General features: G+C 37.0%; 1 protein-coding gene and 1 pseudogene across 2 annotated transcripts; one reads left to right on the forward strand and one right to left on the reverse strand.

The window, feature by feature from the left end:
• LOC109838440 overlaps window positions 1–353 on the forward strand; it is a 1,611-nt pseudogene extending 1,258 nt beyond the window's left edge.
• On the reverse strand, window positions 4,253–13,535 carry LOC109828820 (protein IQ-DOMAIN 1). Of its 2 annotated transcripts, XM_020395765.1 has the most exons (6): window positions 13,334–13,535; window positions 12,340–12,462; window positions 10,507–10,674; window positions 5,660–5,887; window positions 4,952–5,065; window positions 4,253–4,866 (listed from the first exon to the last, which is right to left on the reverse strand). In XM_020395765.1, exons 2-6 carry the CDS (start codon window positions 12,412–12,414, stop codon window positions 4,495–4,497), a joined length of 957 nt encoding a protein of 318 aa, XP_020251354.1. In that variant the 5' UTR covers window positions 12,415–12,462; window positions 13,334–13,535; the 3' UTR covers window positions 4,253–4,494. The 2 variants fall into 2 exon arrangements, with proteins under 2 accessions (XP_020251354.1, XP_020251355.1); XM_020395766.1 differs by lacking the exon at window positions 13,334–13,535 and having other exon boundaries at window positions 12,320–12,454.

The following is a 14,645-nucleotide window of genomic DNA, read 5'->3' on the forward strand; positions in this document are numbered from 1 at the left end:
CTCGGGTTTCCGCATCCCAGCCCGGATTCAGGGCGAAGAGGAGGAGAACGACGGCAAGCCGTCCTCTGCCTCCTCTGGTTCTCATCACTGAATTTGCTCCCAAATCCTTCGCCGAATTTGGGCACGCACTTCAGCTCTTCGTCTTTGCTTTTTCGCTTAGTTTTGTTAGGCTCTACGAGCCATTTGCTTGCTTTAGTCGTTGCTTGATGTTTGCTTGTTTGTGCCGCTGCCGCTGTTGTTGTGACATTTTGCCCGTTTGGGCATTTGTCAAAGGGGCTCGTGAGAGTCCTGTTGTGCTTTGGGCTTTTCGTGTGAAGAATGAATAAAAGTCCTTCGGGTAGTGTTTTCATGTTGACGAGGGGATGGGTGTTGCTTTTACTTCCTTTCTTCTTCCTGAAGAGAGAATGTAGCCATAGGTGCGATTTTTTCCACTGTAGATGATGAGACCTGCTGCAGCTTCCTCAAACAAGGCAACCGACCGAAAAAGGTCGGTTTTAATAATGGAGACTTTGATGATTACACATCTTTATCCCATTTGCAGTTGCTGAGGATAGGTCTCTTTCCCCTCGACAGCAGCAATCTTTGATTGCTTCCTTCCTTCCTTCCTTCTACCCCACTTTATTTTAATTGCTCACTGTTCTTGCTGCAGGCAAAAGAAGAGCATTTCATAAAGAAAAAGATAAAAAAGGAAGATTGAAGACTTTGCAGGTTTAACTTTTTCTTCCAGCTGTTACTATTTTTTATGTTCTCTTTTTTGCATTGCCCTTTGTCTCTCTGTGAAGTTTCTCTTATGTGGGTTCTTTCGTTGCCATTATGATCTTTAGAATGCAGGGAATCAGAATCAGTGTCTTTTTTTTTTATTAAAAAAAGCGCATTAAAATCTGAACCTAAACGCATATCCACCCCCCTTCGCCAATATTTGAAGTATTTGCTGACACCTATGTATTCTCATTAGGGGTGTTAACGGAGCGGATACGGCTCGGATATGGCACTTACCATATCCATATCCGCTTACCCATCTCGGATACGGATACGGATACTGATATACGTCGGTAAGAAAAATTCATATCCATATCCGCCAAAATCGGATACGGTTACGGATATAGATGCGGATATATAAACGGATATGCATGCGGATACAAAAAGTATATGAGAAAACTAGATAGTATTCAGAAAAATATAGTCACGTGATACAAAAAGAGTTCGTTAATATGTTCATTATGATTGAAAAGCTAAGATTAGACATCTTGATCATCAAAATTAACCACAAATCCATAATCTAAGAATCGAAACTATCGTAAGAGTATTACCAATATGTATTCGGATTTTTTCGGATACGGATACGGATATTTCACTATAAAACCATATCCGCAACCATATCCTATCGGTAATAGATTTGAGTAACCATATTCGTATCCTAACGGATACGGTTACGGATATTTCCTCGGATACGGATACGGTTTGGCACCCCTAATTCTCATCGCATCGCGTTGTATTTTAAAGCCTGCTAATGCAATCTAATTTATTGTTACTGACTAATTACGGTAAATTAATTGATACTAACTAGCAAAAAGACCGATACAAATGAAAAGTTTTTGTAGTGCTATTGGAAGAGAATAACCAAAAAACTAGTCATTAAACTAACACATTCCTTGAGATGAGAAATCTAATAAACCATCGAAACATCCGATACGCAAATCAAAACTTGAAACCAGAATGTAGCTCATAGGATAAGTCTATTAAAAATTGGTAAGAAAAGAGGGAAATGAATGCATTTTCTGTCATTTTCAATAGAAACGAAACACGACAGTTTCCTCCATCTACCGCTTAAGTCGTTCACAGATAGCAACCTTATTAGCTATTGGCAGAAATTAAAAAAAAAAAATTCAGATATTTCGAAGCAGCATTCATTCCTGCATTAGCATTTGATGCTACGACACGTGTCAGGAACAAACATCAAAATCACTTCCCATTAATTTACCAGCATCTCAGTAACATGCACATCAAAATTTGCACAAGATCCCTTGATTTTTTTAAAAAAAAGTGGGTGGGGGGGAAGGAGCAACCCCCCACTCAATTCAATGAGATTGATTCCTTTGCCACAATTGAGCTGATAAGATCTGCTGCTTGAATTGGATCAATAAGCGTCCAGTCTGCACTACCTGAACTCAAAACGCGCATTAACCTCTCCCTAGTTATGATCTCTCGAACCAATTAACTCGATTTTAGCCCAGCACAGCTGCCAGCAGCAGAAAAATTTCACCTAGGTCGGTGGCCCTCATCACTGCGGGCTGAGGTATGGTGGGCCCCCACATGATCAGCTACCCTTGATCTCATGGCGATCGAGACTCGGCATGCAGCGTCACCTGCACTCCGCTTGCCAGCCGATTTAGGGCATGGAGACATCTACGCTAGTGGGAGGTAGCTCAAGCGCCCATACAAGTAACACTTTGGTAAAAGATACCCGAATAATTACATCCAGGTATCATGTGGTATTGTGTAATTATACGGATACGCCTAAACTCTGCCTTGCGTACGTATATGGGTAACTAAAACAAACTGACACCAGGGTGGCCCGTGTACTTACAATCAGTAATTTTAGAGTTACTTATGTAAATACACAGACTCTAGAGTGCCGTACATCATATACCTCATCGTATCTAGATGTAACTACTAATCCAAGGCTAGATTACAAAAAATCCCGCTAAGATTGGCAAGATTCACACGAGCACCTTCCACGAAGTTAAACTTGGATCTGGAATCTGGGTTAAAATTATATGATGATTACTGTACTCCCATGATTATGTCAAAAACTGAAGATTATTTGACTAGAAACTGAACGGACGAGGAAAATGTTACATGTAAAGTCTTAAGGAGATATTTTTGTCATTCCTAGAGATCACAGGGGTTTTCTGTACTCCCCTGGAGTTTTTTTTTTTTTTTTTTTTTTTCTTNTTTTTTTACCTCGGTGAAAATGTTGAGAATTACAGAACCATAATTTTTATGTTTTCAAATCTGAGCACCGAGTGAAGATAGCAGAAAGTGCTAAGCTTCCCTTCAGTGAGCAACGTCTGCAACATTGCCCACAAGGGACAAAAATGCAGGACAGTGAACTTATTGAAGATGAACATAGATGCACACTAAATAACAACAGCAAAAAAACTTCTCTGATCAGATTACAGCTATGAACCTTCACATGAAGGAGGCAGAGGCTATGTGCAGTGTGCAGGTACAGATAATTTTACACGGTGTAATTTTTGGCCATATACTGAACTGTAAATATTAACGCTATGAAGAAAATGCATAAGCTTGCACAGGTCTCAAATTTATCACTAGTAACTATTGCAAGTACGACACCAGATAATTGAATGTAATAAAAGGAGATCATTGTCAACTATTGTTCGCTATATTCATCCAAGCATGTCTAATCTTGACTTCACGACCTTTGCGTATAATACATATACCTGAAATTGCAACTAAAATACGAGAAAATTGATCAGAGAGTAGGATATACTAAGAACACTGGACCTGTTAGAGATGCACTACTAACAGTGGGAGAAATATAAACGACACAGAAGACGCCAAGGTTTATGTGGCTTGACGTTTAAATGACCATCACAGTCAGTAAAAGAGATACTACATCAGTAAACAAATGATGCATAGGTCTACTAAAGAAACAGAAGATGCGTACAAAAGTATAGAGTTTAGAGTTATGTTTCTCAGAAACCCGCTTAATTCATACCAATACCTGTATTCATATATTTGCATGTTAACTGCTCAAGACACACACACAAGTTAAAAGAGAAACTTGAATGCTGCAATTTGTGATAAACGTTGGTAGTTGAGCAACTCCAACATCAACAAAGATCTCTTGTCAGGCTTCTAAAATTAACACTTCCATATAAATTTACATCATTGTTTCTGGTCACAAGTTTAAGCCAATATGTACAAACGTCAAAAGATCAGTCTGGTACCAACATCTCGGTGTCTCCAAACTTAAGGGAAGATGGGATCAAGCGACAACCATCTTAGTCGATAACATAGAAAAGTGAACGCATCAAAAAATCAAATCATCCACATAACCAACATTCCAACTATGGGTGACTTCAAAGCAAAGAAAAATAATGGGTGATAACGACTTTATGATTTATCCACATACACCCAGCTAATATATGCTGGAATCCAGACACCCATCGATATCTGTTCCAGCTAAGATGCTACAAGACAAAATCTAAGTTCAAAACACATCAGGTGAAAAAAGTATCAGGTTTGCAGTAAATCACAACTTATATGCAAGAACCAAACAAAAAACCAATCCCAATCAGGTATAATTCCGACACCAATCTTACACTATAATGACAACAAACAGGAAAAATACAATGCCTATATACATCAGATGAATAACAAATTACAGGTAGTAACTGTCTGTTGGCCTTTTATTTTTCATGAAACAGTAAATTTAATTAACAATCACGGGTATGTACCTTCTTGAGCTTAAACAGCAATTCCACTTGCTTGTGGGGGAGGACGGTTTTGATCCTGCTTCAACTTTGATTTCGGATGAGATAAGGTTGCCGCTGGTTTTGGACATGTTTCTTGTGGGACTGCTTTCTCATCCATTGGTTTATGTAGTATTCTCTTTGCTGAACTTTTACCATTGGTAGCTGCAGTTTTAACTGGAGTCAGCACTCTCGAAGAATTTGCATTTGTTTTTTTATCCACCTTGCTTTTTTTGGGGCTCGTTGGTTGAACAGGGAGCCTCGTCTCCCATGGACGAGCAGCAATCCACCGTTCTGTCCAGCTCCATCCCCAGTTACCATCTCCGAATTCATATGATAGCTGGCCTTGACCGGAGTTAGCCCTCCACTATAGAAAATTATAAAAAGGTTGATGAGTGTTGTGTTTACATGATACTTATGCCTATTCTATTTATTATTAATGGTTTATAGACCTGATGAGAAAATGCATATGCCATGGCTCGTTCACGCTTCACTGCTGCTTCCTCTCTTTGTTGTATCCTGAAGAGGATTTCTTCCATTGTTTCAGAACCACCACACCAATCCACCTGATGAAATCAACAGGCAACAATTGTGCCCGTAAATGCAGTTATGAACTTGATTCAAAGTCTGGATAAATGCATTTGTAGAAAGATTTTAAGAAATAAGTTTCTAAATTTAATTCAGATGATAGCGATTTGAAGTGATTTTGATCCTAATCCCTCTATAGCTTATGTCTAAACTCAAGCCGATGCATGCTTTAAAAAAAGAAAGAAAGAAAGAAAGGTGAAGTTGGTTTTCTCCAAATTTGCGCACCTAACTACGTTAGCATGCAATCCAACGGAAATGTAAGTTTAAGCTTGAAGAACGTGTACAGTATGCAAGCTAGAGTTATTTAGACAATAAATACAGATAAAAAAGAAAAGTCAGAAACTAGCTTTGTGGTAAACTGTTATACACTCGTCCTTACATGCCACCATTGAAGGGGTAAGGAATTGTACAAAGTTTGTATATACTACAAAATAAGAAACTTATCAACAATACAATCTATGAGGACACAGTTCCATGAGTATGTAGTTCGGAAGTTTCACATCAGTTTTATACATAAAATATAAGTTTCGGTAACAATCTAGAGACTAAAAAAAGTAATTTGTGAGAGTTACCTCTATGTCATGAAGCTTAGCCTCCAGTTTCAATTGGTTTTCTTGTTTTTTCTGCTTGATGCGCCCTTCTGTTACCATATAAACACGTCGTGTTCTAATCTCTGCTTGTATTTTGCTCCAGGACTGGACATAGCTCAAAGTGGTGGACGTCTGTTTCTTTATGGAATATCCTTGGCCAATGACTTGTAGTCTCTGTAACCCTTTCAAACGGCGCAACGCCCTTCTTGCCTGCAAGCACAAATAAGTATCACTCAGACTGACATAAGAGTAACACACGTGAAAGAAGTATCAACAGATGAGGTCCAAAAATAGTAACTGGAATGTGTCCTACCTACTAATGCTCAGAAACTATTACATACCATAATAGCTCCTTCATTCCATTAACACGCAGAGGATGTAAGCAAACATTTAAAATTTGTTATTGTCCTTGATTTTAAAGGGTTATATAGGAAGATATGTTTAACCCACACTAATCACATAACTCGAGGAAAGAACCTATATAATACAGCAAAGGGGAAACTGTTGAATTAAATGTCATTATCTGTAGACTATACTTTATAATTTATGCTACTGTTGATTACATAATAGCTTAGGATGTATGGAAGATCTATTCCACTAAGCCTCTTAGATTCTCTCTATTTGGTTCTTCCTTGGTTCTTTCTATCTTGGACATGGTCTCTTGTAATGCATTAAATAAATATTACAAGGGGTGTCAAGCAGAGAATGCCGTGTGGCTGAAAATCTAGTCCATCTCAGACGATGATCAATGAATTTTTTGCTGAATCAGGACAAATTAAAACCAATCTAGAGAGCTTGGCTATTAAGCTCACCTCGGGCGGTATCCTCTCGTGATATGCTGGGGGCTAGTGAGATTCCCTATTCTCTATACCTACCCGCCTGCCGCCTTACTTTTCCAGAAATCAAAGGAAGTTGTCTAGCAGATAACTATCTCCGCTAACAGGGAGTTGACACGTATAATCCCCTCAACAAAATATTACTGTGCTGAAACATATCTTCTTTGTGAGTTGCAGCATCATAAACTTGTAAGGTTTATAGTTAATACCTAACTTAAGTGATGTGATTAAATCTTAAGAATATGCTATATTCAATATGTTAATTCCTTTACAGTTATTTTACCAAATCTGAAGTATCCAATCATTATCCTTCAAGCTTGTATATATTTTTCTTATTAATTTCCTATTTTCTTATCATGCCATATATGTAATCGATATGAACTAATTTCAGATCTATATATGTTTTCTCACCATGATAAAAACAGTTTATAAGTTCATTTGCTAGTACATCCGTATCACCATCATTGCCTTTCCATGAAAATGGGGTTTAGCATGGAGAATAACCGTAAAAAGAGATGGCGAAACTTGGAGAATTAACCAAAATTTATGACCAATTGTAAATCTCACATCAACTTACAAGTAGACGTACAATTACAATTACAAGCCAACTTAACTGTCGAAAAGTGAGCATGTTTTCCACATCCCATAAGGAAAGTTGACAGGTAGGAAAACCTACAATATTGGTCATGCCGTTGAAGCACCGATGGCCGATTGCTTAAGAGTCATTCCTATCTCCCTCTGCAGCTTAAATTTATCTTGGTAACATATAACAGATAACATACATTTGTGTTCACATGTTCAGATAATGTCGTGAACTATGTTACCTGGGTACTTCTATTAGGAAGCCGTACCCGTACTTGACAAGTACCCACACCCATACCCATACCCAAACCTCTTGGACACTTCTTGAATATATGCGTATGTTTATTTGGGCGTATACTCAATTATATAATACATGATTTAATTTAAAACACTCCTCATACATTTTCTAAATGTATATTCTATACTTTAAATCTATTTCTTGTGTATTAATCTTATGTAAATGAAAAAACATGTAGTTGTGTCCCCGTATCCTACCTTCTACAAATTTGTGGTGTCCCGTTCCGGTACTTGTACCCACAACCCAGGCCATGAAAAAACATATTGATCTAATGTAAATTATTAATTTTAATACATATAAATATACATAACATGCATATATATAGTTGTGTCCCTGCACCCTACTTTTTACAAATTTACTGTATCCCGTGCTCGTACCCGTAGCCACACCAATACTCGTACCCGTACCCATGCAACCTAGGCCATCAATAAGACTAGAAAACCGGGTAACAGAGATAGTCACTCATACAAGATATTATCATTTCTTCATACCTACTTTTTACAAATTTGCTTCTGCAACCAGAAAAGTTTCCGGTTAAAGAAAGTTAAGAATGCAATATCCATTATACAATTTACCCATGATTTTGTTAGCATGTCACTTTAAAAAGTTTATTGTAACCTAGGAAGCACAAGAAGTCAAAGTAGAGCCCCATGTCTTTTTCCAACAGATGTTGGACAATAATGATACTTCAGCGGCATGTATGGAGCATATCGGAAGCATAATGGAGTTAGCATAAGTTTAAAAATGTGTATGGGAGGTACTTCAGCTTTAAAATAAAATTAAAGTTGTACATCAAATATCTGGAGCTATGTGTTGCTTAAGAGTAGAAAGAGAACCTTAGAGATGAGATATATTAATACTAAACACCTCATGAACATGTTCCAAGCACCATAAGCATGTATTAGATCAGGGTATTGAATTGGACTTTTAAATTTCTCATCTTGATTTATTTCAAGAAGCTATATATTTAAATCACGGTGACATTGTTTTGTGTTACTATCTTCATAAAATAGGCCTTGATCACTACTGAAGTTTGATGTGTGCAATGTATGGATGTATACATGCACACACGGAAACACTCATGTTTTTGTGTCTTTATCTTACTTTTTTCTCCCTTAAAATCTTACTTTTGAAGGATCTATTATGACAAATTGTTTGTCCCATGTGTATGTCCTTGCTTTCTAAATTGTAACTTTCTTGACTCATATCGAAAAGACATGTATCTCAATGCTCATTGTATAGTTTAGGACGCTTAACATTATGGTCACCCACATAAAAATTCCATTTAATTCTCTCACTAAAGCCAGAACAATTCTATATCAATCCGAATGAAAGACCAGAAACGACACTGTTTATTTACGTTTGATCTTTAATTATGCCTTCTCAACAATCAAATTCACCATTCTTTTTCATTTCAGCTTCCCTCAATCATGATGGAAAAGCCTTCTTGTCCTTAACAAGGATGATTTTAAAAGCCTCAAAAGTGAACAACTGGCTTAATGCTTTAATTCCTTCAAAACTTCATCTTCCTCGAGGAAAGAGGATATCCTCTTTCCATTTAACAACAATGACTCTAAACTTGTAGAGAGTTGGTTTTTAACTTGGGGCAACGAGGTCACATGTTCAAGGATATAACACAAATATTTTTAGAAGAATTTTTTGGCCCATATTAAGAGAAGTGAGGGAGCTACTATTTAGAATGATAAGTAATTGTTACGACCTAAAAATCACTAAGTATAAATCTCCATTAAGACGCTGACATGTGTCCCTGCACGTAATCAAACAAACCCCTAATCGAGACGACTCAAGCCATTTCTGTGGCCGACTCGATCGGCCGACAACTTGCGTAACCGAGTCAAAAGACGGTACTTGTCAGCCAACCCACCAAATCGACTCGTACACGGCCTACTGTTCAGCCGACCACTCGCGTAGCCGACTTAAAAGGTGGTGCTAGTCGGCTCTTAACCAAACAAATAGAGAAATGACAGTTATCTCGAAACTCTCGCTAGCCGACTACTCTTGCATTAACTGCTTTGACAAATCATCATTACTCTAGCCACCATAGTCTTTATGACTCATCGGACCTAGTTAGCGCCAAGCACCTGCTGTTGTTCCCTTATTATATGACCAGATGAGTCACTCTCTTTCATGGCCGACACCTGAACGATGATTGCCGACTCAGCTGCCTAGCTGGACTCGGCCCAAGTTACCTTTTTGCCTTTCCAATCCACTATCAAAGGGAGCAACATTGTATATGGTAAAGGCTAGTTTTCATGCAACTGTGAATTACTCTATCTCTATATTTTCCAATTAAGATCAATTACTGACTTGATCGTCGGAGGAGTAACCGGAGATCTCAACTCCGTCCTCTTATGAGCTCTTTATGTGCAGGGAAGAACAGTAAACCTTAGAACCTGTCATCTGAAGGAGTTTGAGGACCTAACACTCTCATAATCCTCACACAAACCCCTTGTTTGATAACTGACATCAACAGTATTACATGTATTTATCTTGTTAAAATGACAACTCTAGTATCAAATTGCAGCAAGCTAGGTTGCATACGTTTTTTGCTTTTATTTTACCTTATCTTTTTATCTTTTACAAAGGAAAGAAAAAAAATAGACAAGTAGTCATTTAGGATTATGAGCAAACCCCTCTCTTATCCATAGTTTACTTGGTACGAAAATTGACACTAATTAAGAGAGGGTCGATTTCAAGTTGACAAGAGCCTTGTTAATTATGAAGGAAAGAAGCTTACATAATGATAATGACAATGATCTAATTTTTTGTTTTATTTTTTACATTTTGGCTTTTTTTTGGGGGGGGGGGGGGGGGGTGAGAGGGGCAGGGTTGGGGGGGGGGTAAAGAACATATATAGAAGATTAGAACAGCAGGCGAATAGTAACCACATATACAACAATCACCCGATGAACTATTTCAATCAAATCAGGCTCTTTTTTGTATCATGACCACAGCTTCTTTCAGATTAACCCATAAAAGTATATATATATATATATATATATATATATATATATATATATATATATATATATATATATATATATATATATATATATATATATAATATATATATATTAATAATAATAACTTACCCTAAATCCTCGAAATGCAGTTTGAATTCGCCTTGCAGCTCTATCCTCCAGAGTCAATCTAAGATCTTCAGGGTTTCCACTAGATGCACCATTACATAATGCATTTGAAACTTTACTGTTGGAATGATTTCTCCACTTCGATGCATTTGATCGTTCACTAGAAGGCCCCTGTGCCAAGGCAGATAATAGCAAACCATGAGTTCATTGTTTTTCAATGACGATCATCAAACTGATGAAACCGACAATATAGACACAAGGTCCAACTTTGAACCTAAAATTGTGAAGTTAGAAACATACCATACAAAGTAAAACTACCATGACATTCTTTTCAGCATAAATTGGCAAAATTCATCCATTCCATATTCATGTCTCTTATCGGTTAGAAGAGTGTATGCACAAGATAAAACTACACTCATTAGAATCGTGAACGAAGAACTTTTGGACTAATAGACTGATTAGGCATTGATGAGGAGATTCTCAAGCAACATTCTGAATTTCTATGTTCCTTCACTTTGCCAGCAGTCACTTTTAGATAGATGTAAGAAGACATATCCTACCTCATGAAGATTTTGTTTAGAATGTACAGTAGGAAACAAGAAAAAAAGGGCTGGATGAAGGTCAATGCAGCATGAATGAGAAATAAAAGCACCACAAGTGCTTGGTTGGTTATTAAAGAAGAAATATATCTGGGTATTTGTGTCCATCTAAACAATTCCACAAGTTCTCTTTATAGAGTGGTAGGAATGATGTTTCATACAAGCATTTTCAGACAGAGACCCAAATGATATTGGTGGAGCTCAATCAAGTATCTTGTACATTTCTTGAAAAATCTTTCTTCATTGAACTCAACTTTCTAAAGTATAAATTGACATCATATGAGAAAGTTATCGCAAGGCATTTAACTAGCCATAAAATAACAATGTGATTCTTCTGTACAATGCCATGTAACTTCTATGAGAGTCAACAAACTAGCTATAAGTACTCTGCTATCTGGCTTTTAAATGCCCATTCATATAAAAAAAAGAAATTAGCTAGTTATTCAGTCAAAGTTAGACATAATTTGCGTTATGAATATCAGATGCATGTGTATGCATTAGTGACATTGATATCTAATAAGATTTTTATGGTTAAAAGGGATAAGCGAGAGGACATAGCAATATGGTTTTATTTTACATCACCACTGTGGGCCTGAAAGGTTGGATCATATTTGCAACTTTTTTATTGGAAGTAGATGGATACAATTATGTTTGAATTGGTGGAAGATGACTAGAATTGAACATCCATTGCATTGGTTATAGAACAACTGTTACTGGGAAAAATTGGTCACACTTAATGGGAATATGAGTCCCTCTTCTCATTAGTTTGTATTAAAATACTACATAAATATAAAGACTTGATAAGTCTCAAGTTGGTAGTTGGAATTTTCTACTTCAGCTGCCACATTGTACCAAAATATGATAACCCAAACATACACCTAAATCAAGAGAGTGATAAATTTCCATATTGAACGTTCTACTTTGATCAATCTTCAAATAGTTTATGTTGTATATTATTAACTTCATATTATATTAAGATATTAAGATTACATAGTATACTATCTTCTATGTTTGAGCAATTTGCTTGTGCAGAATTCACAGAAAAAGAAAAGTATTTATACATCATTAAATAATATTTCATACAGAATTCAACGGTAAGTTACTTGCATAAAAGGGACGGCATATAAGTTTACATTTAAGCTTCGTTGCAGGTGATACTAACATACATGATATTGATGTACAACTTCCGTAAATTATCAGAGTTAAGATGTACTAACCATTGAAATTAACGTCTCACCTTGATTTTCTTAGACTGCTGCTGCTTTGTCTTTTTACGACCGATGATTGCCTTAAACCAATCTCCAGAACCCATTCTCTTGAGATGCAATTTGGGTTGGCTATACCAGCGTATAACTTAGACCTGTTAAAGGACCACCATTATTTGCAAATGCATTAAGTAAACGGTATGATTTGTCTTTGCCTAATCTAACTAATGACAACAAGATTTATAACATTGTTACAATACTACAAAGGAATATACAAGACAAAATTCACAACAGATGAGGAACAAAATCTTCTAATATGTCAAACATCTCCATATTTGAGTTGTAAGCTATCAAAAAGTAGGACTAGGTGGCTGGCCTCTTTGAATTCTAAACACAATTAGTTACTAAGGTTAATGATGATGAACAAAATCTCATGAAATATAAGATTTTGGCAATTGAAACACATATCGATTCGAATTTCCTTGCACGAACTTATTCTAGAGCTGGAGATCCTTAAGTTCCCAATCCAAGGAACAGAAACAGACTTATAAGCATCATCAATGACAAGCCCTACACAGTGATCTGCCTCTTAACTATCAAAACAAATGAGAACACCAAACAATTTCAGAAAATAAATCGCAGAATGTTCATAATTTGATCTTCGAACGGAAGGATCATAATTGACATTAATCTGTCACGAATCAGCCATGGGCATCAGAATGCTGAATGCATTCATCCACCAAATCCTAATTGAAAGCACTAAGAAACCAACCGTTAACAATCAAGTCCCCACAATGTGATCCAAATGACCAAATAAGAAACAAGAAGGTGAACACTAAAATTTTGCCATAATGGTGTCCAGATGCAGAGCACAATTTATCTAATAAAGCCAAGTGCACACAGCAAAACACATAATCCCTACACAATTTTGCAAAAATAATAAAAAGGGTCATCCAAATTAGGCTTTGCCCTAACAAAGACATCTCAACATTGTAACCAAATTACCAAACGAAAGGGAAACTATACCTTAGGAGAATGAGTAGAGAGAGAAAGAGAGAAGCCAAAAAACCCGAGAACCCACAAGAGGAGGAAGAAGAAGTAGAAGCAGTGTGGACTTTGTAGAGATGGAAAGACGCTTGGTGGGTGGATGAATGTAGGTAGCAAACAAATAACTATGGGCCAACAAGCACACTTCTCTCTTCTACCTTTTCTACATTCTTGACTTTTTGGGCCCTTTTCCCTCTCTCTCTCCCCTCTCTCTCTCTCTCTTTCTCTCTCCTCTCTCATTTCTCTATCTCTCTCATCAACTCCAATCATTGTGGTTGTGGCAGTTGCAGAGTTGAGTTTCACGAACCCCACAGAAAGAAGATAACAGAGACACGGGAACAACCAACATCTAAATCCGACGGGTGGATTTTGCGTAGATTGTTGAGAATTGATGACTTGTCTTCTTCCTATTGTGGTTGGTAAGCTTGAGATATAATTAGGAGATGAACCTGCCAACAAATAATTGATTTATAAGCCACGAGAAAATTAGGAGATGTACCTACCAAGAAACAATGGACAAATTTTGGACATAGTACTATTTGGACTTTTATTTGTAAAAAACGACCCATTTCAAACTTAATTATAAAAGGCGACCTGGTTTTAGTCCTGTCGCTGAAACTAGGTCGGTTTCTGGAAAAAAAAATTACGAAACTTCACGAGAGTTTAACTCCCGTGAAGTTTAGTATTTTTTTTAACTTCACGGGAGTTCAACTCCCGTGAAGTTTCATTTCTTCAAAAATCTTCACGGGAGTTGAACTCCCATGAAGTTTTACCAACACAACAGACTTCACGGGAGTTGAAATCCCGTGAAGTCTGTTAGAGTGTTAAAATGAACTCCCATGGAGTTACAGGCCAAATTTCCCAGAGAATCGCTCTCTGGGAATTTTACACTGCAACTTCACGGGAGTTGAACTCCCGTGAAGCTGCAGGTTTTACTAAACACGCACAGGCTACTGTGTTGTGCATGTTTTGTATACATTTACCTGTTTTAACTCATATATATAACTATTTACCTGTTAACAACAATTACTACAATATATATATGATTTAAACACGCACGAATCAAACAACACTAAAAAAGAGTACATATATGAACAATAACTGATTCACAAAAGTATAGTATTTGAAAATTCATAAAAGTTACAAATTTTAACAAAATAAGTTCAAATACAATCCAATATAGCTCCTCTCCTTCCTCTCCCTCTCTTCCCCCTCCCCCTCGTTCTTCCCCGCCCCCCGCGATCCTGCTGATGAGCCTTGACTATCTGAGTATCCGGCTGTGTATGAGGTT

Source organism: Asparagus officinalis, chromosome 1, assembly GCF_001876935.1.
Source record: "Asparagus officinalis chromosome 1, Aspof.V1, whole genome shotgun sequence".
Taxonomy (NCBI): Eukaryota; Viridiplantae; Streptophyta; class Magnoliopsida; order Asparagales; family Asparagaceae; genus Asparagus; species Asparagus officinalis.